This window comes from Dreissena polymorpha, chromosome 5, assembly GCF_020536995.1.
Source record: "Dreissena polymorpha isolate Duluth1 chromosome 5, UMN_Dpol_1.0, whole genome shotgun sequence".
NCBI classification, from domain to species: Eukaryota; Metazoa; Mollusca; class Bivalvia; order Myida; family Dreissenidae; genus Dreissena; species Dreissena polymorpha.
In genome coordinates this window covers 30,387,047-30,413,096 of record NC_068359.1, presented here as the reverse complement: position 1 = coordinate 30,413,096, position 26,050 = coordinate 30,387,047, and the positions used below count along the sequence as shown (strand labels likewise).

The 26,050-nt window shown below is 36.2% G+C and overlaps 1 protein-coding gene across 1 annotated transcript; it reads right to left on the bottom strand.

The window, feature by feature from the left end:
* Positions 1-7,498: 7,498 nt before the first annotated feature.
* On the bottom strand, positions 7,499-24,714 carry LOC127832473 (poly [ADP-ribose] polymerase tankyrase-2-like). The gene is made up of 3 exons (XM_052357974.1): positions 24,303-24,714; positions 11,845-12,068; positions 7,499-8,622 (listed from the first exon to the last, which is right to left on the bottom strand). The coding sequence occupies exons 1-3, from the start codon at positions 24,572-24,574 to the stop codon at positions 8,207-8,209; spliced, it is 912 nt and encodes a 303-aa protein (XP_052213934.1). The 5' UTR covers positions 24,575-24,714; the 3' UTR covers positions 7,499-8,206.
* Positions 24,715-26,050: the final 1,336 nt, after the last annotated feature.

The window sequence follows — 26,050 nt, the reverse complement described above, 5'->3', positions numbered from 1 at the left end:
CGTCAATATATGAAATGTTAATATCTGAATATTAATGTTTGGATATACATGTATGTGGCAGTTTTTTTTATTTATTATGCGATCACAAATGAAACTTTACACCTCATTGAATTGTGTGACGGCAAACATATTCCCGTTAGCCGATATACATAAGACACATGGAAACCATATCTAGCTGTCAGTCGGTATGAATATCTCAAACGGAAATCATATATGTCTGTTGTTCGGTATACATACGTCGAGCAGCAACCATATCGTTCTGTTATGCGGTGTACATACGTCAAACGGCAATCCTATCGGTCGGTTAGTAAATACAATAATTTGAACGGCATAATATATCTTTGTAAGTCGGTATACACTTGTAGAAGAACATTCATATCTCTAGCAGTCGGTAAAAATTAGTAAAAGCGCAGCCAAGATTTTGCTTATCGGTAGAATTTCCCCTTTTATATTTAGTCAATACATAACAGGCCAACCATTCATTTACGCTGTATGTGCGCTTATTTCGTATTTTCTTTTAAGTGGGCAAATCTGACCGCTCTATGGATGTTGGCAGTAAGTGGGCACGTCTGACCGCACTGTGGACGTTGGCAGTAAGTGGGCACGTCTGACCGCTCTGTGGACGTTGGCAGTAAGTGGGCACGTCTGACCGCTCTGTGGATATCGGCTTCACTACCAAGAATGAAGCATCTTATGCACCAACACCGAATCACCCAATGCGCTTTGATTTACGAGTGCTAGTTTGGAAATCTGCTTCCACAACAGTGGGTATGCATAAATAAGACAGCAATAATACAGCTTTGAGCTCGTATACCTACATATAACTGCAAACATGATTGTATGTGTCCACTTCAACTGAACACACGCGACTGGTATATCTGTACATATGCACTTTCGAGCGCGACCATCTGATAACGTAAGCTGTCGACTATTTTAAACTTCCGGAGCGGTATGCGTTGGAGTGATTGGTTACCACAACAATCACTCGTAAATGCGATAAGTACTGCAACAGATGTTCGCACGCGATTACCATGTCGCGTGCACTTTAACCACTTACATTTGTCTGTATCTGGTGCGATGATGAGTTCAAATAAGAACATCCCCAATACCAATCTATAATGGAATATCTCCTTTCAATTAAAAGCCCATAAACCCTCAAAATCAACGAATATTTCGTACAATATTACAAAAAGACAGTTAACACAAACAACATTCATTGTTTAGTATAGAAATATCCAAACTTTAAACGCTAGATGTGGTCTGGTAACATACATTTAACAAGATACAGAATGCTCTTTTTGTTGTTTTTTTGCAAGAAAATATATTCAACAAACGTGCATGTACCAAGTTAGTGTTCATGTGTCGTATGAATAGACATCGTTGCGGGAAATTTAAATGGAATATATTGTACAAAAAAACAACCAAAAAACTAGCATTTTGTATCTTGTGAATCTATGTTACCATATCACATCTAACGTTGACATTTTGGCAATTGTTTTAATGAACACTGATTTTTTTTTTATATATTCACTTTATTTTGCGAAATATTTTGCAAAATTTTCGTTGATTTTGAGTATTTGTGTTACTTTAAGAAAGACCGCATGTGTCAAATTCCGCCATGAATGAACGGGACAATGAAACCGAATTGCTGTCATTTTAAATCGCCATTTGCGTTCTTATTATAAAAAAGCGCGGACCTTACATTGTATCATTAATGAGCCTATGTTGCCATCATTTCTAGAATAAACGAAACACCAAAATCATGATTTTGTAATTTGATTGTATCCCGTTTTCATAGAATAAAAGAAACACGGATACATTTTTGTTTTTCATGTTATGACGCCAATTGTAGTTTTATGTTTTCCTTACTTTTCATGAACGGAAAGAAAGAGAAAACTATTTTTCTTTTCGTCAGTATGAACGAAACAAAGGAACTATATTTTAGCCATTATGTAAGTCGAAAAAGAGTCCTAATTAGATAGCATTAAAAGAACACGGTGATCGATGTCTTTAAGTCGACTGATTGTGTCTTTATTTGACAAGATATACGGCACTGCGTGTTCAATTTGTTGATGTTCGAACATCTTAATCACATCAGAATTCATCAGAACTCTGGGGAGTTCTTTGTTCTGTGCTGTCATGACATCATATTTTTGACCAAGATATTTAAATACGTTTGATCATCTTTTGATTATACGATCTCGATATGAAGCTGTAAATCGTTAAAGGGGCTTTTTCACGTTTTGGTAAATTGACAAAATTAAAAAAAGTTATTTCAGATTCGCAAATTTTCGTTTTAGTTATGATATTTGTGAGGAAACAGTAATGCTGACCATTTATCATGCTGTAAAATATCCACTATATGCATTTTTTGACGATTTAAAAACCTGAAAACTATTTAGCGTTGCAACGCGAAACGATTACATAATTTGAAGGGTTCTGTTGTTGTCGTTATATTTTGTGAAACTACGAGAATTGCTTATGTAAAGTATAAAATACATCCTTCATTGTATGAGCACGGATGGCCGAGTGGTCTACGTGGTAGACTTTTACTCCAGGGGTAAGTGCTTCGAGCCCTATCGAAGATTACTTTTTTCTCTTTTAAATTTTGTTCTTTAAATTTTACTGGAGCTTTTTAGATCCAATGTTTACATTAATAACAATAATAATAATAATAATAATAATAATAATAACAATAACTTTTTTCATGAAAATTTCACATTAAGAAATAATTTCTTTTTTACAATGTGGTATTCAGTAACATAAAACAAGTATATATTTTGAAACATGCAAACGAATATACAAGGGAAAAAAAGAACTATACAGTTAAATGCCACAATAACTTCCTTATCATTTCCAACGACGTGGACGACGACGAAGACAACGACGACGACGATGATGATGATGACGATGATGATGATGATTATGATTATACAAAATATGCAAAATATGATACACAAATCAATCTTTCAAAATAAATCACATCAGACACATCACAACAAAGTATTAACATAGAAATACTATCACGTGAACAACATGTATATCAATGATTTGTTTGTAGGTATTCTTCAAATGTTATTTTGAATGTAGTTTCCGAAGACACTTGTCGGATGCTTATTGGAATGAAATTCCATACGGTTCGTGCAAAAAACGAAAACGCTCATTTTCCATGATTTGTTCTAAACGGAAAATATTATATATCAGTGTGGGTGGTGGATCTAAGAGCGTACACATTGTTGTTTGAGATATGAATATTATTAGTCAAATAAGAGGGCATTGCGCCTATTACAAACTTATGAACAATAGATCCAATTAGGAAAGTACATCTGTTATTAAATGTCAACCAACCAAGTTTAGTGAATAAGGAAGCTGAAGGAGTTGAATATGGTTTATTCAGTATTATTTTAGCAGCTCGTTTTTGTATCGAATGTATTTTACGTAAGTGTGACTGTGTTGCTGAACACCATAATGCGCAACAATAATCCATAGTCGTTAATATATATGAGTTGTAAAATAGTTTCTTTGTTTCATAGTTAATAAAAGAGTGAATTCGTTTTAATAAGGCCAGTGTAAAGTTAAGTTTACGACATACATTGTTTATGTGCGATTGCCATGTTCTTTGATTTATTCAAGGATAATGCCATTAATATTAAGTCTAAGATTGTCAGTAGAACTACGAGCTTTTGATAAAATCATACATTTAGTTTTGTTTGGATGAATTGACATGTTTTTAAAGGAGCCCCATGTTGCTATACTGTCCAAATCGTTTTGCAAATTTAATTGTATATTTTTAATTTTATTATCCGATACGTGTAATGTTGAATCGTCTGCGTAAAGATCAATTGTTGAGTTTTTAACGAAGGATGGGCTGTCATTAATGTAAATAAGAAATAAAATAGGCCCAAGTATAGAGCTTTGTGGAAAACCGGTTTTGATACACGGAAACGACGATTTTCTTGAACCTATTTTTATACACTGTCTTCTCTTAGAAATATAAGATTACATCAAAGCAAGAGCATTGTCAGAAAAAGGGTACATGCTGAGTTTTTCAAGTAAAATATTATGATCTACTAAATCGAATGCTTTCCGGAGATCCAGGAAAATTGATCCAACCATGCGAACATAATCAATATACTGTAACCAAGAATCTACAAGGCGAATCAAGGATGTTTGACAGGAATGATTTTGGCGGAAACCAGATTGGTAACTGTGGAGTAGTTCATGCTTTTCAAGATATGATTTTAGTTGATTTGTAATGTGTCTCTCAAATATCTTCGAAATTGTTGGGGGAATAGAAATAAGTCTGTAATTGTTAAGATCACTTTTATCTGCACCTTTATGTATTTGCAAAACATATGCATATTTATGCTGGTCAGGAAAACTTCCAGCATTTATACAATTATTAATGATAGAAGTAATGGTATGCCCACAATATTTGAGAATTATAGCGCCAATATGGTCTATACCGGCAGCTTTGGATATTTTGAGAGTCTATTATTTTCCGAACGTCAAATATGAGGAATGTCAAATACATTCATTGCTATTTTTTGGTATAAAAATGTTTAAAAAGTTTGATTAATGTTTGGGTCATATTTTCTGTTCGAAACTAAACGGGAAATGTTGATGAAATGATTGTAAAACTCTTCTAAGATATCTTCAACATTTTCAATATCTTTATTATTAATCCTTATAAATATTTATCAATATAAAGCATTCAATGACAAACTTACCGGTACATACATGCCAAAATCTGTGAAAAGCCCCCTTTAAACACGAATCACGTATTCGAAATTATTTGTCTTTATATCTTATACAATGTCATACAGCGAATGTAAATGCCCTACTTTGAGAAAACTTTAAATGAATACGAGTCGCGCTCTGTGATAACCGGACTTAATGCATGTGCGTAGAGTGTAGTCCCAGATTAGCCTGTGCAGTCCGAAAAGGCTAAACTGAGTCGATGGTTTCCGCTTTCATGGAATGTTTCGTGTAAAAAAAGCCTCTTTTAATCGATAATCCAGTCTTTACAGAAGAGGTCGTCCCCTTTTAGCATGAACGGATTGCACAGGCTTATCTTGGACGATACTTTACGCATATGCTTTAAGCCCGGTTTTCCCAGAGTGCGGCCCATATGTGGGAATGGGAAACTGCAACTACCAACAGGATTAATACTCGATACAATTTTTCTAAGTTCCATGAATCATGAACTGCCACCAACAATGACAAAGAAAACCGCAAAATACAATGAAAGATTAATTCATTTGCATCACATGTACAAATAATTTGTCAAAAACATATAATAAATGATGTATCCCTATAAGCATTACACGTACGTATATATGTTAAGAACACATTAAAATAATTAATGTATATTTAAGTGCATGTATACACTAATTAAGGCGAAACAGCAACATCGATGTATGCACGGTTAACCAAAAAGTAGACCACTGCGTACGTGATTAAAGGAAAATGTACAATGCCTAAATAATCGGATCATTAAAACAACAGGAATCTCGAATACAAGCTATTGTTTAATGTTGTCGTATGTTATTGTTAAAGTCTCTATAACGCTCAAAATCAACGAAAATTTCGTAAAGTATTTCGTAAAATAAAGTTTACACCTAAACAATCAGTGTTCTTTATAGCAATAGCCACAGTTTCAACGCTAGATGTGGTATGAATACATAGATTTTTGTAGATACAAAATGCTCGTTTTTATTTATTTGTGACCACAATAAATTCCATGCTAATTTCTTGCGAATATATCTATTCATACGACACACGAACACTAAAATGGTACCATGTCAAAACCATAATAAAAACGAGCATTTTGTATCCAAATCATCTATTTTACCAGACCACATCTGGTGTTGAAATTTCGGCAATTGCCATAAGGAACAATGATTTTTAATTGATTAGCTTTATTTTACGAAATATTGTACGAAATTTTCGTTGATTTTGAGTAGTAATGTTACTTTAAGCAATCACTCCCTTGTGGGTCCATGACCAGAGTACTTTCTTCGCATAAAATTGCACGAGTTTTTCATCAATAATAAAAACGCTATCCGGTTAGCGCAGTGACACACACGCTTTTCACCTAGGCAACCCGGTTCAACCCTTGCTCCAAACGATTGTAAGCTTGATAATTGGTCGCCATACCGAACAGTCGGGGTTTCCCCGGGTTTTCAGCTTTCCCCCACAGCACAAGAGCACACCAAACTTGAATTACTTTATGCCAAAATAAAATGCTAGTAGTTGGAAATTGCAATTATGTACGAGTGCTGGTAAACACTCTGGGTCCTCACATAATTCAGCCTAAGGCGCTGAAGAAAACACACACACTCGCACGCACACATACACACACACACGCACGTACGTACGCACGCACGCACGCACACACACACAAAATTAAAATATTTTGCTTTGATACAAAAGGTGGTCTTTAAGCACTCACGGACAGTGCATCACTCGCCAGTCTCGCCCTCGGCCATTCCTCCAACTCTTACTAAGCTCATGATCGGGACTTTGTTCTCCGTAAGCGACTGGCAAACTTGAAGTAGTAATTTATATACCTCGCTCGGAGGAAACTGGACTTAATGCATGTGCGCAAAGTGTCATTTCTAATTAGCCTGTGCAGTCCGCACAGGCAAATAAGGGGCGACTCTTTCCGTCTTTATATATTTTTTGTTTAAGGTAGGCCTATATATTTTTTGTTTAAGGTAAGTCTCTTTTTAGCGAAAATCCAGTTGCAGTAGAAAGTGTCGTCTCTAATTACCCTATGTGGACTTCACAATAGAATATGGGACGACACTTAACGCACATGAGTCGAGAGCCGTTTTCCCATAGCGAGGCTTCATAAAATATTTTCCTTTTTTCCTAAAAAAGGCTATTTCAAGCTGTCATTTCCGGTGCACTAGACAACAAGATACCACAAATCACAAAAAACGGGCTTCCAGATTGCTTAAATATTTTAATTATAGTTACAATTATTATTACAATAAAGCAGCTTGATGATCAATTAACCTTTTCATTGAAGTGAAGACACTGAGTCGGACTCATAAAATTAAAACTATTGCCAATGCTATTGGTGTTAAATGAGATGCGATTACAAAGGCGTTGGACACCATTCAGATGTCGGCTGTCAATTAGGTTCCTGTATAAATCACGCGAAGGAAATCGAATGGAGTGAGGAGAAGTATTTTAGTGTAGTGTGGTTTATTTCCGATATTCAACGACAGGCACAGTTCAGGAGCCACGTCGTCCGTGTTAAGGTCACGCGAGGCTTCGTGGTCTCATACGTGGACATGGTAACTTCTGACAAGACAGCGCGGATGCACGGGATTGTCTGGAGCTACGCTGGCCATATGTGGCTTAATACACATTTATACATGACGTTGCTTATATTCAGTCGTTACTTAAACTTATCATAAGCGCTTTTTAATAGGAATCTGCATTCCAAAGCATTCAAATACCCGCATTTGTAATGACAAGAATGGCCTGACTTTGAAAGTCCTTTAATTGATAATCAAAATACCTAATGAGTAAAGAAGTATCACCGTGATAACAACAACAACAATAACAACAACAACAATGCACAACTATAAAACCCGTAATGGTACTAATGAGCCTGTGGCTTATGAGAATTTGTAGATACAATTTTACAAATATGACGCAAGTTATTATGACGCAAACGTATGACATAGCAAACAATAAACACATTAATCATAAATGTATTTTGCGAAACACGGCCATTCTGTTGACAAAATAATAGATATTATACTATTATAAGACAAAAGATGAAAGAAAATTATCAACATATAGTTTATACATGTTAACAATAGCACGCGTCAGTTTACCGTTAACACCGAGGTACGTTTGAACTAGTCTTTGTAAATGAAGAACACAAAAGTCATATCACACTTAGCCTTAACCCATTTAAGCCTAGTGGACTTTTCCATCCGTCTAAATTGTATCAATTTATTTCCAAAATAAGGGATATCTAGTATATTTCTTTCTATATTTAGAATATTTCTTACAGAAATTCCTTTAAGCAAACAGCGCAGACCCTGATGAGACGCTGCATCATGCGGCGTCTCATCTAGGTCTACGCTGTTTGCCAATGCCTTTTTTCTAGACGCTATGCATAAATGGGTTACCTGACAATTTTAAATAAATAAACATGCAAAGGTCAAAAGCACCGACTGTTTCAGATATTGTTGAAAGACATTAAAGTCCGCGGTGGGACTGTTGTGCTCTTAGAATTGACAGACGAAAGATCATTCAAAGAACTGGCTCCTAGCGATGACACTGGGCTTCTATCGCTCGAAAATTGACTGTCGAGTCCGAAATAGTTCAATCTTAGCACCCCCACTACTCCTTTGTTTATCCGCCCATCACACAATATCGGCCGATTCGACTTAGTTTCGTATTCGCTTAGCAACGAATAATCCAAAGAAGCGCGTGACGGAAGTGAAAAACTGGACATTTCGGAAGTTGTACTGTCGGTGCTACGTGAACTTTCTCTCCTGTTGTTTTCACTTAAAATCTGTTTTGGAATGAGCGGTTTACCGACAGGGACGAAGTTCCTCTGCTCGGCTGTCGATGAAAGACTTGGTTTTGTGACTGAAAAGAGAAAGTGTAATAGTATGCTAACAACATGTTTTCTTTTAATATCGAATTGCGTACAAGTCTTGAGTTTTTTTAGCAATATTTTTCGGAAACCCCGCTTTACACAAATAACTTGGAATATAGCCTTACGCTCATATAATGCGATGCTTATTAACTATTGTTCATGCTTTTTAATTCCAATAAGCATCCGACAAGTGCCTACGAATACTAAATTCAAAATAAAATTTGAAGAATACCTACAAACAAATCATTGATATAAATGTATGCTAATTTTTTTTTGTTAATACTTTGTTGTGATGTGTTTGATGTGATTTATTTTGAACGATTGATTTTTGAAAGATTGATTTTTGAGTTTTGTATCATATTGCATTTTTTTTATTATCAAAATCATCATCATCGTCGTCATTATTATCATCGTCGTCATCGTCGTCGTCCGCAATTGAGCTACGCTGGCCGCATGTGTCGAAAAAAACACATTTTTGCATGACCTGTCTATTTTTATTTATGTATTAATGAGTATACCAAAACGTCGCAAATTAGATCCAATTCATGCAAACCAGTCAGCTTTTAAAGACATTTCGTGGAACTAAACTATTTTTATTTTTATTTCCCACAGCAATATCTTTATTAGGCCCTGTTAATTGACATGTCATTTATACATACAACCTAATCAGCACATATATCGAATTGATTATGTTAATGTGTGACGAATCATGTTGTTTAATGCCAGTTTATACATAATTAATAGTCGCTTGTTATACAGAAGCTTGTAATACAGAAGGTTAACCCATTTATGCCTAGCGTCTAGAAAAAAAAAGGCCTAAGCAAACAGCGTAGACCCAGATGAGACGCCGCATGATGCGGCTTCTCATCTGGGTCTGCGCTGTTTGCTTAAAGGAATTTCTGTAAGAAATATTCTAAATATATAAATAAATATACAAGACATCCCTAATTTTGGAAATAAATTGATCCAATTTAGAAGGATGGGAGGGTCCACTAGGCTTAAAGGGGCCTTTTAACAGATTTTGGCATATTTTGGAGTTTGTCATTAAATGCTTTATATTGATTAATGTAAACATTGGATCTTAAAAGCTCCAGTAAAAAAATCAAGAATAAAATAAAAAAAGGAAAAAAGAAGCCGGTATCAGGGCTCGAACCAGTGACCCCCGGGGTCCTGGAATTAGTCTGAAGTAAAAACGCATTAGCCCTCTCGGCTATTCCGCCGGTTATACACTATTTAAGTATTTTATACCTTATATAAGCAATATTCGTAGTTTCGAAAATTTAAACGACAACAACAGAACTCTCCAAATTATTCAATCGTTTCGCGTTGCAACGCTTTATAATTTTTAAGTTTTCAAATCGTCAAAAGATACATATACTGGCTATATTGGACTATGGTAAATGTTCAGTAATACTGTTTCCTCACAAATATCATAACTAAAACGAAAATTTGCGAATCTGAAACAACTTTTTTCAATTTTGTCAATTTACCAAACCGTGAAAATATCCCTTTAAATGGATCAAACGAGAGGGAAGCTGCTACACTCGAAGAGTGAAAATAATGCGCGAACAAACTGTGTAAAAGCAGGTTTTAATATCGGTCACATTGTTCGTAGATCTCTTTATGTATGTTTATGCATGTTATTAATGTCTGGATCTACACATAAATTACATTATTTGTTTGCCAATTACGATAATCAATCATAATAACTTGCACCGCATTTCAATAAGAAAAACATATTGGACTTATGAATAATAAATATAAATAATAACTGCTCAGTCGGATTTGTTGTCATTTAAATTTTTGTTCGTCTTTTCATGTGTCAATATATTGAAAATTATTCAATCAATAATAATTGCAAACATGCAAATATTCCGGCCGTCGCGTCTGTGTTCATCATAGAGGACAACACAATATTGTTGTCAATTACGAGTTTCGTTCTTTGTCTTTTATTTACAAGCATCAACCGAACCTCTGACGCTCATTGCAATGATTAATGCAGTGACTGACATTCGACATTTTCAAATATTCAGTTTACTATACTTGATGGATGGGTTGACACCGATTGGTATTTACTTCGCCAGACATGCGGACTGGAGATCAGATTCGTACGTATCTCTAACTGGTTTCTCAGTCAGATACAATCTTCGAGACCGGGTTAAAACAATATGGATTTCAGGAGTTGACATTCAATATGGACTGTGCTCTGTGAAAAGGGGGTTCTAATGCATGTGCGTTAAGTGTCGTCCCATATTAGCATGTGCAGTCCGCACAGGCTAATCAGGGACGACACTTCGATTTTATGATATTTTTCGTTTAAAGATAGTCTCTTCTTCAGCAAAAATCTAGTAAAGGCGAAAAGTGTCGTCCCTGATTAGCCTTGCACAGGCTAATCTGGGGCGACACTTTACGCACATGCATTAAGCCCCCTTTTCACAGAGCACGGCCAATATGTTTATTTGCATTACAACAAACAACACCAAAACTATTTTCGAAGCTAATTTGTATAGCTGAGTAAAAATTTGAAATTGAGCGATAGGACATTAGCCTGTTATCCTTTAGCCTATTTCTCTCTACCGAAATTGAAAGCTGGAAAACCGCACACAAAATAAAGCGAATAAAATTTAATTGGTAAAGTAGTACGCCTTTTTTGATGACTGTCTCCGTCTTCAAAGATACTTACTATGAATATGAGAATCATTATAAAATGCATGCCTTTAGCAAACTTACTGCAAAACCATAATTATTCATGGGATATTACTTATCGTTCATTTATTGGGTTTACCGTTCAAACGTATTTAAAACAAACGAAAAATGAACGACACAAATCCCTCATTTTCTTCCAAATTCAGATATCCAAGAAATAACGTGTATGCAACAAACCGATTTGTTAACCCATTTATGCCTAGCGTCTAGAAAAAAGGCTTTACAGACAGCGTAAACCCCGATGAGACGCCGCATGATGCGGCGTCTCATCAGGGTCTGCGCTGTTTGCTTAAAGGAATTTCTGTAAGAAATATTAAAAATAAAGAAATAAATATACCAGACATCCTTAATTTTGGAAATAAAGTGTTCCAATTTAGAAGGATGGGAGAGTCCACTAGGCATAAATGGGTTAAACAACCACGAAATGTCATGCAGACGAATGTAAAAGAGTTAACAGCATTCCCTACACAGTTCTAAAATGAAATGGCGAATTGAGTAATGCTTACCTAGAGTTTGACACCTCAAAAGATAGGAGTATATGTCGTAATGACCCCTGGAGTATGCCTCTTGAACGGCCGTCTGGTGCTTTTGGTTCCGAACATTGACATCTGCCCCAAGTTGCACCAGGCGATACACACACTCCTTGTAGCCGCGGTAGGCCGCCAGGTGGCAGGCCGTGTCGCCATTGGTCGTCTGCAGATTCACGTTGGCGCCAAAGTCCACCAGCAGTCTGAAAGAGATTGCAACAATAAATAATGCGCTGAATATGCTTAACTAGAGCCTTTTCGTAGCATCAAAGAGCAACGCTGGTCTAAAGTGGCATAAGACCCATTTTCCATTGACGCAGTTATTTATAAGAAGAAATGAATATATGTGGTAGATGAACTTTATAATGTGATGGTGTATATATGCAGTGTTACAAGCGGAGATAGGCAATACATTTTAAGTTACTCATTCATCACACGATGTACTAGTTCATAACAAAATAACAAAACGTTATCGGGTTGAGAAATAATGTTCTGTCACTGACGTCAAACGTCCGTAAATCACATGTGTTAACGCGCGACACGCAAATAAGGAAATAAAATAAATGGAGCAGCGTAATTTTTCACTAAAAGCAGCCTATTCTTGGTACAAAAGTAGACTAAATATACCTCTTTGAGAGAACTTTATGCAATTTTGACGTGAGACATGTCGCTGCTATTTTTGTAACACACGGATATACGATTGTCAATTTAGGGATAAAATTACCAGAATTTCATTTAAGGTAAAGTACACACTCTCATTCGTTTCCTGACATTAAGGCGAATGATAATAATTCAAGATCGCATGTTTGGCGCTTAATGTGGCTACGAAGGAACTCATTTCTTTCAATTTATCATTTTTTATTTTATGTTAGAACATATGCATTTAGCTGCCAAACATGAGGTTTTTTTTTCATCTAATTGTTACAATTAACAAAACCATTTTGCGTATACAGAAAGTAACGTTTCAAGTAACAACAACTTTATTTTCTCGTTCTCATCCTTATTCAAGCTTTGCAATGACGCGTAATCGCGACTTCAACCGCGGAAGATTACATCTGATAAAAACTAATTTATATTTATTGACAAACGCGTATCCTTTTTTAATGTTACCAATCAAGAAAAATAGGATTTCGAAAGCCTTATTATACGTTCTGAAGTTTCTTTACTCTATTATTGTAATTAATTTGTCGGATCCATTTTGAGACACACGCAAACAGACAATAAAGGAAAAACAATAATTGCCTTATTATTTCCTCGTATACATCTCTCAAACAAAATCATTTCCACTAAGACGAAAGAATTGATCCGCAGACCCAGCATCAATACCAGGAAGAGCAAAAAGATAACAAAAAATTCTCAATACGGAAGCAACGTCGCATCGCGTTCATCTTAAGTGAAAGCGTCTTGGGATCGATAGTTGCATGGCAGCATGTCGTCCGTCATTTCCAACTAATACTTCATGCAAGAGGCTTCGAGGAAACGGCATATGTTGCCTCGCATTCATTTGAATCACGGCTCCAACATTAATAATAATAATAATAATTATAATAATAATAATAATAATAATAATAATAATAATACTAATAATAATAATAACTTTATTTCATGAAGAATTCACATTAAGAAATAATTTCTTTTTTACAATGTGGTCTTCAGTAACAAAACACAAGTATATATTTTGAAACATGCATACGAACTTACAAGGGAAAAAATAAAATGAACTATACAGTTAAAGGTTATAATAATTTCCTTATCAATTCCGACAACGTCGACGACGACGACGACGATGATAATGATGACGATGATGATTATGATAATACAAAATATGCACAATATGATACAAAAATCAATCTTTTCAAAAATCAATATAGCATAAACTGATGTGATTTAAGAATTTATTTCATTCTTGTTGACGATGCTTCTATGTCGTGTTTGATGAAAACCATTAAAAGGCATTTGCGTGTGCGGAAATCGTAAAACGACACCAATTTCGAACCACCCGCCTCGGGTACTTTACCATGCGCTCGCTCACAAACACATACAGGGGCGCGCGGTCGCAAACCTAAATAATAAGGTAGCAACCAGAAAATACCTTAATCAAACACGTTGGTTGTGCTATTTTATGAGCCGAGTTCTTGTGAGACGGGGATTAATGCATGTGCGTAAAGTGTCTAATATGTTGTAGCTCGTACAGCAGTCAAATATTGAATAAAAGAAAAAGAAAAGGAAAACACGTGTAATATGATTTAACTGTGAGAATCGGACTTCACTATATAGGTTACACATCACCAATACAGTGAACAACACTACAGTGTCGTGGCAGACTAGGCTGTACAGTCCAATGCACCCAAAGGCTTATCCTAGTCGACAAAATCCGCTTTAATGAAATTTTTCGTTTAAAGGGAAATTTTCACGGTTTGGTAAATTGACAAAATTGAAAAAAGTTGTTTCAGATTCGCAAATTTTCGTTTTAGTTATAGTATTTGTGAGGAAACAGTATTACTGAACATTTACCATAGTCCAATATAGCCATTACATGTATCTTTTAACGATCTGAAAACCTAAATTTATAAAGCGTTGCAACGCGAAACGATTGAATAATTTGGAGAGTTCTGTCGTTGTCGTTTAAATTTACGAAACTACGAAGATTGCTTATATAAGGTATAAAATACTTATTCTGTGAATACTCGGCGGAATAGCCGAGAGGGCTAGTACGATTTTACTTCAGACTTACTCCATGACTCCGGGGGTCACTGGTTCGAGCCCTGGTACCGGCTACTTTTTTTCCTTCTTTTAATTTTATTCTTGATTTTTTACTGGAGCTTTTAAGATCCAATGTTTACATTTATCAATATAAAGCATTTAATGACAAACTTGAAAATATGCCAATAACTGTGAAAAGGCCCCTTTAACGAAATGCACATGCATTAACTCCAGTTTTTCCAAAACGAAGCTTATATGATTTGTATCCACGGTTTGCTCATATTGTACATCATTCCGATATTTTTCTCATGGCACGTAGAATTATTTATTTTCAGAGATCCTCACTATCGTGACATGAACATCACGTGTGCTTACTCATAAATAATGCCGAATACTGTTTGTCTTATTTAAAAAAACGTGACAAGTTAAACATGCATATTTGGATATTTAATAGGGATAGGTTTAAGACACGAGGCACTATTAGTATATTGTTTGTAAAGTAAATGACAAATAAGCGTGTGATCTGTGGGTGTATTCGTTTAACCAATACCGTAAGTAATTGTTTATCTCCCTACGTGACCCACATAGCATCGTGACTGTGATCATATTTAAAATTCAGTACAAACCATTCGTTGCGTTACAAACAAAAACAAATAAAGGTGTGCAGTTCTAGTGAAAATAAAACCACATCACGCGAAGATGTCATACATTATAAACCTAGTTATCTAAATGCACAATACATACCTGTAAAGATGTCACAGTAATAAATTATTTTTGCTCAAGCCGAGAAAGGTTGACAGAAATTGTTTTATTAATGGAACATCGTTCTGAGAAAACTGGGCTTAATACATGAGCGTATATTGTCCCAAAATTAGCCTGTGGAGTCCGCATACGTTTAACAGGTACGGCACTTTCCGCTTCTATGGAATTTTTGTTGAAAGGATGTCTCTTCTAAACGAAAATCCAAATTCAGCGGAGAGTGCCGTCCCTGATTAGGCTGTGCGGACTGCTCAGGCTCATCTGGGATGGCACTTTTCGCACATGCTTTGAACCAAGTTTTTTTTTCTAGAACGCGGTTCGAATTATTGTTCTTAAGTTAGTGAACTCATCACTTTTCGTACAAAGTAATGAACCTTTTAAAGCGTATGACTCACCAAGTGTGTGTTTACATCACGATAGTTGCACAATCGTAGGGAGAAAATACTACGCGGTAAATAGTTCACATAACACCCGCCACTACGCCCCGCTCTCTCTATTCATTAGCTCTATTGAATCGCGATCATTGGCTATATCGAATCATGATAAATCAAACCTATTGAATGATGACATATCTTAAGGTAGCGGGCGGAGACGGCAGTGTGGGAGTACAACTCACGAAATACTTGGAATATTCAATAAAAGTGGGATTAGGGAACGATAACCGATCAGCGATGAATTAATTAACTCTTTGATGAATCAATAAGACAATTTTACGAAACAGAAGTGATTGCTAGACTGATTTCTCATACTGCTACGGTGCATGGGTTTGATGTAAGCAATGAATTTAAAAAAATTGTCAAATTTCTCAGAGAACGACTTCGGGCGTAACTGTAGTGTACTCGCTTTTTTTTCCGTGAGTAAAAATATAGTGGGCGACATGTTCCATGAAGGGTTATAGAACAATTTTCCTGAAGTTCAAGACAATACAATCTGTTTCGTAACAAAAGGCCTCTGGCCAACATTACACAATAAAAGTAAAAATACAAAGAGTTTTAAGAATAGAATTAAGAGTTAAATCTTAAACAAAGAGTTACAAGTATAGAATTAGAGTTAAATCTTATACAAAGAGTTACACATATAGAATTTAGAGTTAAATCTTCATTTATATCTTCTGTTAAAAAAAATGTAAATGTTTTGGTTCATCGTTAATGTGTGTCGAGTTAGACGAGGGTCGTACATCAGAGCTGTTTCACCTTTGGTGACAGAACGACAGCTTAACTGTCAACTAAACGACCAAAAGATGTCCAATATTTTACACGGAAATACGGAAATCCGGAAAAGTGTGTATGCAAGCTAAACAAAGGGAAATTATAAGGTGCATTGGCCCTGGTTTAATAACACGATAACGCGAAATTAAGATATTTAAATTACGTCTCGCTCTGGGAAAACCGTGCTTAAGGAGTGTGCGTTAACTGTCGTCACATATAAGCCTGTGTAGTTCGTACAGGCTAATCACGGACGACTCTTTCCATATGAACTCGATATTCATTGAGAAGAAACTTCCTTTAAATATAAAATTCTATAAAAGTGGTAAGGGTCGTCCCTGATTTGTGTGTGTGGTCCGCACAGGCTAATTTGGGACGACACTTTAAGCACAAGCATTTAGCCAGGTTTTCACAGAGCGAAAATACTACTACAAACTACAAACAGCGTGTTGTAAACACGAAGGACGTCGTCTTATCAATTAACGCAGCAAGCTGTTACAGTCGATATGTTTTCTTCGTAAGAAAAACACAAGCAAGATAACGCACGTGTTATTGAACTCGAACAGTTCATGCGCACTTGAAATGAACTATAGATCATGTAAAACTATAGATCCTTAGACTGTAGATCTACAGAGTGCTGCCCCAAAAACGCAAGGATTGTAATAAACTGGCCATTTACATTTTGTTAATATTTGGCAATAATTGTTGTTTTTATTATTGTTTTTCAATGTTAATTCAAGGCAACTCATTTAACAAATCGAACATGCACTAAATATTGTCAACGTTTCTCCATTGAAAAGCTGTTTGACGACAGATGTTGGTTTGCGGTGGGCAGGGAAGAGCACGCTACGTTGCTTGTTCGCTCTTAATGTGAATATATTACCAGTAATATTTGCATCATCAATCAGCGTAATTGCAAATAGTTAACAGGGCTGTTTAAACGAGTGCGATAGGGTCATTTTGTAAACTTATTCACTGATTTATTTTTCTTTTATCGCATGGTTATATCGAAGGGAATACAACCATACTAAAACAATGTGTTAACCATATTTTTTACCATTGATATAAAAGTACATGTAAAGCGAAAAAACTAATCAAATAAGTATTGTTTCGCTTACTTTATAACGCGTGGAACATGTAAAGCAACTGTATTATATGAGGCGCGTTCTGAAAAAACTGGTCTTTATGCATGTGCGTAAAGTGTCGTCCTAGATTAGCCTGTGCAGTCCACATAGGCTAATCAGGGACGACACCTTCCGCGTTTATGGTATTTTTAGTTTCAAGGAAGTCCCTCCTTACCGAAAATCAAGTTTAGGCGGAAAGTGTCGTCCGTGATTAGTCTGTGCGGACTGCACAGGCTAAACTGGGATGACACTTTACGCACATGCATTAAGCCCATTTTTCTCAGAACACGACTCATTTCATACAGCGACCTCGGGTAACCAAAACTAAAACAGAAACTATGCCGCCCTTTTAGAAACAATCAGAACCTTCCATCGAACAAACAACGCTGAATGTAATACTAATATACTGATATATGTCTTATAATTTACAGAAAATGTATACACATGTGCAATGAACTAAATATTGATATATTGCCAACTAAAAATGTTGTCAGCAAACGAAACCGGAATATAAATTATATGTTGCACCAGAACCTTCACCGAGAAACCGAGAATAACATCAACAGTTCATACTTGAACAAAGCTTAAACTAAGCTTTCGTGGCTTTAACTGTTATTCACCGGCACTAAATTTCTTTTTATCGATTGTGCGTCTTTTTGAGACTTATTAGTCACTTCGAACGTTGGTACTCACTGGTTGCCCGCCCCCCCCTCCCCTATCAGTCAACGTCACCGCCCGTTATTGTACGCCGTAATCAATCACGGTAACGCGTTCTTAACTAACAAACATACTAACGTATCGGCTTATAGAAGGGAAAATTACCCATCCCCAGTGTTTACGATTTCTATGAAGGTCATTTCAATTCATTCACATAAACATAAGATTTGTTTTTGTTCTTTTTTATTACAATAGTGTTGTTTTTTAAACATAATTGATCCTTGCTTTTGGTTACAGTAAGATCTTTTCATTAACCCATTTAGGCCTAGCGTCTAGAAACAAGACCTTTGCAAACAGCGTAGACCCAGATGAGACGCCGCACGATGCGGGTCTGCGCTGTTTGATTAAAGGAATTTCTCTAAGAAGTATTATAAATATAGAAATAAATATACTAGACATCCCTAATTTTGGAAATAAATTGATCCAATTTAGAAGGATGTGAGAGTCCACTAGGCATAAATGGATTAATTCTCAATCTATTATCCGCCGCCTATATTTTGCAACAATCAATTACGTACAGAGGTATCAGCTACTAGCGTTTCCGCTTTCCGTATCATAGTGATTGCCGAGCAACAAGTTTATGTCAACGCGACTTGACAGTTATCTTTATTCCTCGAAAATAAGGTTGACTTGACTCGTCAAGAAGTGACATTATTTTCATGAATTGATGTTGCGTTGTTTTGCGGATAATATATTTCACCCAAAATAGTTTTTGTTGTATTCACCGAATAATACGCAGAAAAATGTACACAACAAACAAGGCTCGCTCTGTGAAGACCGGGGGCTAAATACATGTGCGTAAAGTGTCGTCCCAGATAAGCCTGTGCAGTCCACACAGACTATTTAGAAACGTCACTTTCCGCCTAAACTAGATTTTTCGATTTAAACGAAAAATTCCATAAACGCGGAGAATGTCAACCCTTATTAGTCTGTGCGGAGAATGTCAACCCTTATTAGTCTGTGCGGAGAATGTCAACCCTTATTAGTCTGTGCGGAGAATGTCAACCCTTATTAGTCTGTGCGGAGAATGTCAACCCTTATTAGTCTGTGCGGAGAATTTCAACCCTTATTAGTCTGTGCGGAGAATGTCAACCCTTATTAGTCTGTGCGGAGAATGTCAACCCTTATTAGTCTGTGCGGAGAATGTCAACCCTTATTAGTCTGTGCGGAGAATGTCAACCTTTATTAGCCTGTGCGGAGAATGTCAACCCTTATTAGTCTGTGTGGAGAATGTCAACCCTTATTAGTCTGTGTGGAGAATGTCAACCCTTATTAGTCTGTGCGGAGAATGTCAACCCTTATTAGTCTGTGCGGGGAGAATGTCAACCCTTATAAGTCTGTGCGGAGAATGTCAACCCTTATTAGCCTGTGCGGGGAGAATGTCAACCCTTATTAGTCTGTGCGGAGAATGTGAACCCTTATTAGTCTGTGCGGAGAATGTCAACCCTTATTAGTCTGTGCGGAGAATGTCAACCCTTATTAGTCTGTGCGGAGAATGTCAACCGTTATTAGTCTGTGCGGAGAATGTCAACCCTTATTAGCCTGTGCGGGCTGGAAAGGCTAATCCGGTTTGAAATTTTTCGAAAAAACTACCATGATAAATAGGAAACGGACCAATGCCGACAATGGTGAATTGTTGGAACCTTCGATAGAAACCCGGTCGTGAACACTGTGATTATGATTAAACTAGTTCACGGTCGTTTATTGATGTTCTCGTCTTTAATTTCTCATACCGCGTTTGTTGATTCGCTAACGTAAGTAAACATCAAACCCCCTTCTTTTAATGCAAAAAATATCCAATAACATTAATATACTGAGAGTATTTATATGAACTCAAACAAGTTGGTGACGGTAATTTCACCCCAAACTGTGTCAGTCTGCAGTAAACCGTATCGGTTAATATACGCAAGCCATTGAACTAGCGTTCTACCTTAACACAATTATACCGTAGTTTAACATGCTATCGCTTTAAGTTGTTGCTCTGACGCAAGTTTATTAACAATCTATCAATCTGTGACGTAAACCTGTTTACAGTATTAAGTATGGATGTAAATAAGTTCAAGTGGGCAACATACATTTAAAACTACGAAAATGAGAGAATGAATTTTAAGGGAAAAACAAAACTGTAAAACAATTTTATTTTATGATGAGAAAATTGATTTTGTTTCCCTTCATACACAACAATCATCCGTCGGGGAATTATAGAAACAGATTGAAAAATCGACTCAATAAATCTATCAGTACTTCCGGTTTAGATTTCCGTTGAATCAGTGTCAAGCCGAGTAAAATCATTGATAATTGTCCATAAATAGCTCCTCATAAGTAAGTTCAAGTGACCCCGGAATTGAAACTTAACACGAATAAAGAAAATTATTAATTCTTCGCCACATTTTTAGAAATTCTCAGCGGTTTAGTATTTCTTAAAAATGTGTTCAGCTGACATAATTATGGCCATTACTCGTGTCGCTAGTTGGAAACCGTGCGTGGCGAATTATTCTTGCTGTCAAATACCAAACGACAGAAATTGCTACGAACATTTCTATTAACAAGCAATTTTTTTTCCATATAACATCGCGAAACGTCCGGATTGTTAACTATACAATCAACGAGATCAATCAACTTTAGATCATCGTTTACCCCAAAAAAATCAAACGCGCCGTTATTTCATTTTTATTAAATCTATATTGGTAGTTGTGGTTTTCTGTAACCTGCAAGGACAGGTTCGAAAACGATCATACACACTGGAATGTTTAAAGGAAGACCAATCATTTCATTCATTGATGTGTGACATTAATTAAATTTAAACACGTCTACGGGGTTCTTGGAATACAGTGTGATCATTACATTTTGCATTTTGATATGTGTTCCGAGTTATTCTAATACATTTGTATCTATATTTCGCAAATATCAATAATAATGATAATTAATTATTAATCTCATCCACCAATCACACATTCCGTTTGTGGTCTAATATAAAACACATCGCGTCGGCAGACACCGAATGTTCCCGGAACAGGAAAATGAAAAGAAAAAAGTTGTTGTTTTAGTAATATGGTTAGCCAAAACCACTACCGTCTGTATTGACCCAACCAATGAAATCATTCGCTATGGTTCAAATTTACATAAATGATTCGGCAATACGGTAGACCGGGCGACATTTCCTCCCGTCTGTCATTCGCCAATCATTAGTGTTTGAAAATCAATCAACACCAGTAATAAACCGCCTTACTTCTCTTGCCCAACGTTTGCAAGAGAACGCGCGTATCAACACCCTAAGGGCAAACTAACACACGTCTATTACCTAAACATACCAGTCATTAACATGGTATGAAGTGACAATTATAAGTAAATTGAATGTTGAGATATTTCCTTATTAACGTGGCCGCCCCAACAGATACACACAAATATTCGACCAAGCTTGTCATATACGCCAGTGTGCCGCCCATTTCATTTTGAATCTTTAATGAACCGAGTCACGCGAAAATGTGTCTTATGCCATATGCAGTCAACGTAGCTCTACACCAGCCTGCGCTTAACCCATTTATGCCTGTGGACTCTCCCATCCTTCTAAATTGGATCAATTTTATTTCCAAAATTATGGATCAGAGCTCCAGATAAGGTTTTGTGAAGTTCTTAACGTTACTACCAGGTTTTCAAAAAGAATACTTAACTCTGAAAATTTATTTTTAACGTTACTACTAAGTTTTGGAAAATAATTCTTAACTTTTCTAAATGACCTAAAAATCAATAATAATGGTTATTTTTATGCAAAAAATCAAAATAAACATACTAGCAACTTTATTTATACGAGTTCAATAGTGTCTATTCAGTATTATACAATTTTATTTTTCAAATACCTTCATATGCCCAAACTGTGCTTAGATTGCATTCCTTCGATGAATTTTTACATATTTCACATTTAAAATGGGTCTCCCCTTCAATATTTTCAACGATTAGCCACGGGAATTGTCCCTTCCACTCGTTCAATGTTTTTGTTTAAGTTTGGACCCGTCGTGTCGCGTTTATTTTTAGCTTTTCCGACTGTGTCGGCAACTGAACATACGGCATCGTATACGATCTTTCCTATAATGTCTTTCTTAACATTCAACTTCGGCTCACTTTGCGTACAATATGTTAAAAGCGTGTTTTTGCACGCTTTGCAGTTTTTTAGGACGCTCTCTGGGCGCCGCAATTGTTTTTTGACTGATAGACTTTACACGCCGCTTTTATTGGAAAAAAAGCGCTTTGTTAAACAAACCCGATAACCATTCTATATAAGCACCGAAAAGATCTTTAATACGCGAAAAGAACTCAATAAAAGTCGATACGAACTGATGTAAAAATAATATTCGTAACTTGATTTTGTTATTCTTAATGGTACGACAAGATTTTAAAATAAATACGTTACGGACTTGAAAATAATTTATTATTACGAAAATACGACCCTTATCTGGAGCTCTGAGGGATGTCTAGTATTTTTATTTCTATATTTAGAATATTTCTTACAGAAATTCCTTTAAGCAAACAGCGCAGACCCTGATGAGACGCAGCATGATGAGGCGTCTCATCAGGGTCTACGCTGTTTGCCAAGGCTTTTTTTTCTAGACGCTAGGCATAAATGGGTTAAGCCCTGTCCACTACCATGTTTCATGGTATCAAAAGCGGAGAGGTAAGCGTTTGACCAGACTGCGCAAAATCTGCCCGCATATGGTATGAGACCCGCGGTTTACCTAAATATGCTATGAGTGTAATAAATCTATGTTAATTAATATTCGGGCGTTATAAAACGATGGTAAGTATATCAAGATGTTCGCCGTGTTTTTCCGGCAAGGCATTTTTAAAGGGGCCTTTTCACGTTTTGGTAAATTGACAAAATTAAAAAAAAATGTTTCAGATTCGCAAATTTTCGTTTTAGGTGTGATATTTGTGAGGTAATAGTAATACTGAACATTAACCATGCTCTAAAATATCCATTATACGCATCTTTTGACGATTTGATAACCTAAAAATGATAAAGCTTTGCAGCGCGAAACGATTGAATAATTTGGAAAGTTTTGTTGTTGTCGTTATATTTTGTGAAATTACGAGGATTGCTTACATAAAGTAAAAAATACATCACATCCTATCATAAGCACGGATTGCCAAGTGGTCTAAGCGTAAGACTTTTTTACTGCACGACTCCAGGGGTCAGTGGTTCGAGCCCTGTTGCGGGTTACTTTATTTCTTCATTTTTTCAAAAATTGTATTCTTGTTTTTTACTGGAGATTTTTAGGTCCAACGTTTAAATTAATCAATAAAAAGCATTTAATGACAAACTTCAATAAATGCCAAAATCTGTGAAAAGGCCCCTTTAAGCACAAGCTCATTTTATATCATTCACTACATACAATAATGTAGCTAGTGATCTGCGATCGAAACCCTGACAATTGCAAAGCCCCTCCTTATGATTGAATCGATCAATAACATAGTCCTTGTTTTCTTCATGACTGCAATTAAGTCAAAATATGGCCTCTTCATACGTTATAGAATCTCCACAAAACAATATCAAGTACGGGAAGTAAAACGACTTTAATTTAACTGATAAGCAGATATGCTTAAAGGGCGAAGTTATTAGATCATCGATATTTTAAACAAATATTAAAGTATCTGCTCGCCATTTTAGCAAAACGATATAATTAAGCTATTTCCACGTGCTTCTTATGACATACGTTTCCGTTTCCGTAACGCAATTCGGGTTTAAAGACCATCCGTGAATTCAGCAAAAAAAAGTAAATTTGGACATATCAGGTTTACTTTTTACAACAAAAAAGAAACTCCAAACTCGCATGTTTGATTGATTTTCAAATTTAAGTATGAATTGCGCGCAGCGTAAGCCCTTCCACCGGAAAGCGCATTTTGTCTCTAAACACGTAACGGCCTAGCTACTTACTTTATCACGTCAGGCTGGTTATGGTCGGCGCCGGCATGCAGCGGGGAGGCGCCCCATGCGGTCCGGCGGTTTACATCCGCTCCGTGGAGCAGAATAAGGCGCGCTAGCTCCATGTAGCCACGGCAGCAGCACCAGAAGAGCGGCGTGCCGTCCTTCCGGGACGACTGACGATCAATGTTGGAATAGAGCTTTTGTATCAGAATCCGTTTAGCCGCATCTTGGTCACCGTTTTTAATTGCTTCCAGTAAAGATATAGCCATAGCTTCCCGCATTTGAACACACACACTCACACTTTACTATTAATCGTCTTCTCTACATTCGCCGTAGCTTGTACTGCTTGTCGAAAACTCGGTGAAGAGTATATCGATGCGTACGTAAACAGCGCCCGCTCTGATTGGCTGATGCGTATCCTGTACTATCCAATAATATATTGTTCACTTTGTTAACTGCATACTTCACCAAATTAAACGTTTGAAGATTATAAACATACAGTAACTATTACACATACACACGTGGATTCGACGTGTGTTTTTAAGAGAATTTTTTAGACTTGTTTACAGCGTTTAACGCTTAATATTTTGATGTAATATTAAAGCACGTTCTCAAAATAACTCATCAACACTCACATGTGGTTTAAATACATATAAATCTTGCTGTAAATGCAATAGTGGTTTATTAATGTTATTGACTATCACGTGAGTGTACGAAATTATTTAATTGTCATCTAATTATCACTTATTGAATATACTGTAAAATATTTTATGCTTAGATGTTTAAAACAGCAATAAATCACCTCAGATACGCGCTATAGAGTACGTTATTAGTGGATTGGATAACTTCCTTAACATTTAATATTAAATCTTAAAAGTAGTGAACCCCATATACCAGTGACGATATTGAAAATTATCATGTATCATCTATTTATATGTATTTTCTTATCGTTTGATAAATACTGGTACATACCTGGGACGCTTTTATAAACATTTAGTAAGGAAGCGCTGCGATTGGATAGCTCGCTTTCCGTGTGTATACCGGAAACCCAAATACACCGGTGGTCTAAATAATTAGGTTGCTAATAGCTGTGATACCTTTCTGTTTAAGCGCATTATTAACTTAAATAATGATATGGTTGGCTTATTATGGTATATAATTATCTTTGTTTCCTAAGTGCACATTTCACTGAGATCTTTCGCAGATACTGACACGTTGAGGAAGAAAGTTCACATCGCCTAGAGAAAGCAAAAGAAGACGACACTTGCATTTACATAATACAAACGCCAAGTAATGTTTAAACAGTTTGAATAGTGCAATGCAATTATGAATAAGATGATTCTTTTTAAGTATACAAAATGCACAGACCTTAATCTATACATAACGACACTCGTTATTAAAGATCGACATTTGTTCTGTCAAATCAAGCGAATCTCTAGTTAATTAAGCAAAATATGTAAATAACGCAAACACCTTAGAAACAAGTAATTCTAGTATAAAAATAACGATTGGAATCTAATTGGTACGTGAAAGTTTTAACGCGCACTCCTATTTGTGTAAGCGGGTGTTCGATGGCGCATCTGGGTGTTCGGGGAATTTCTTGGGATAGTCTTTTGGCGGCTAGTTGGTTAGATGCGCTTGTTTTATGATTAACATCCGTGTGCCAAAGATGTCAATGGACTCATCACTCTCCTGTGCGTGTTATTTGTGTGTTCAACCATGACATATTGAATACCACTATGAACAAAGTACACCGT

What these genes read in the sequence shown, in the direction of transcription:
- LOC127832473 (XM_052357974.1), bottom strand. Translation starts at nt 24,574, where the DNA reads ATGCGGGAAGCTATGGCTATATCTTTACTGGAAGCAATTAAAAACGGT. An exon ending in AACCAGCCTGACGTGATAAA is followed by an intron (nt 12,069 to 24,302) that starts GTAAGTAGCTAG and finishes AATCTCTTTCAG; the next exon opens with ACTGCTGGTGGACTTTGGCG. An exon ending in TTTGAGGTGTCAAACTCTAG is followed by an intron (nt 8,623 to 11,844) that starts GTAAGCATTACT and finishes TTCTCTTTTCAG; the next exon opens with TCACAAAACCAAGTCTTTCA.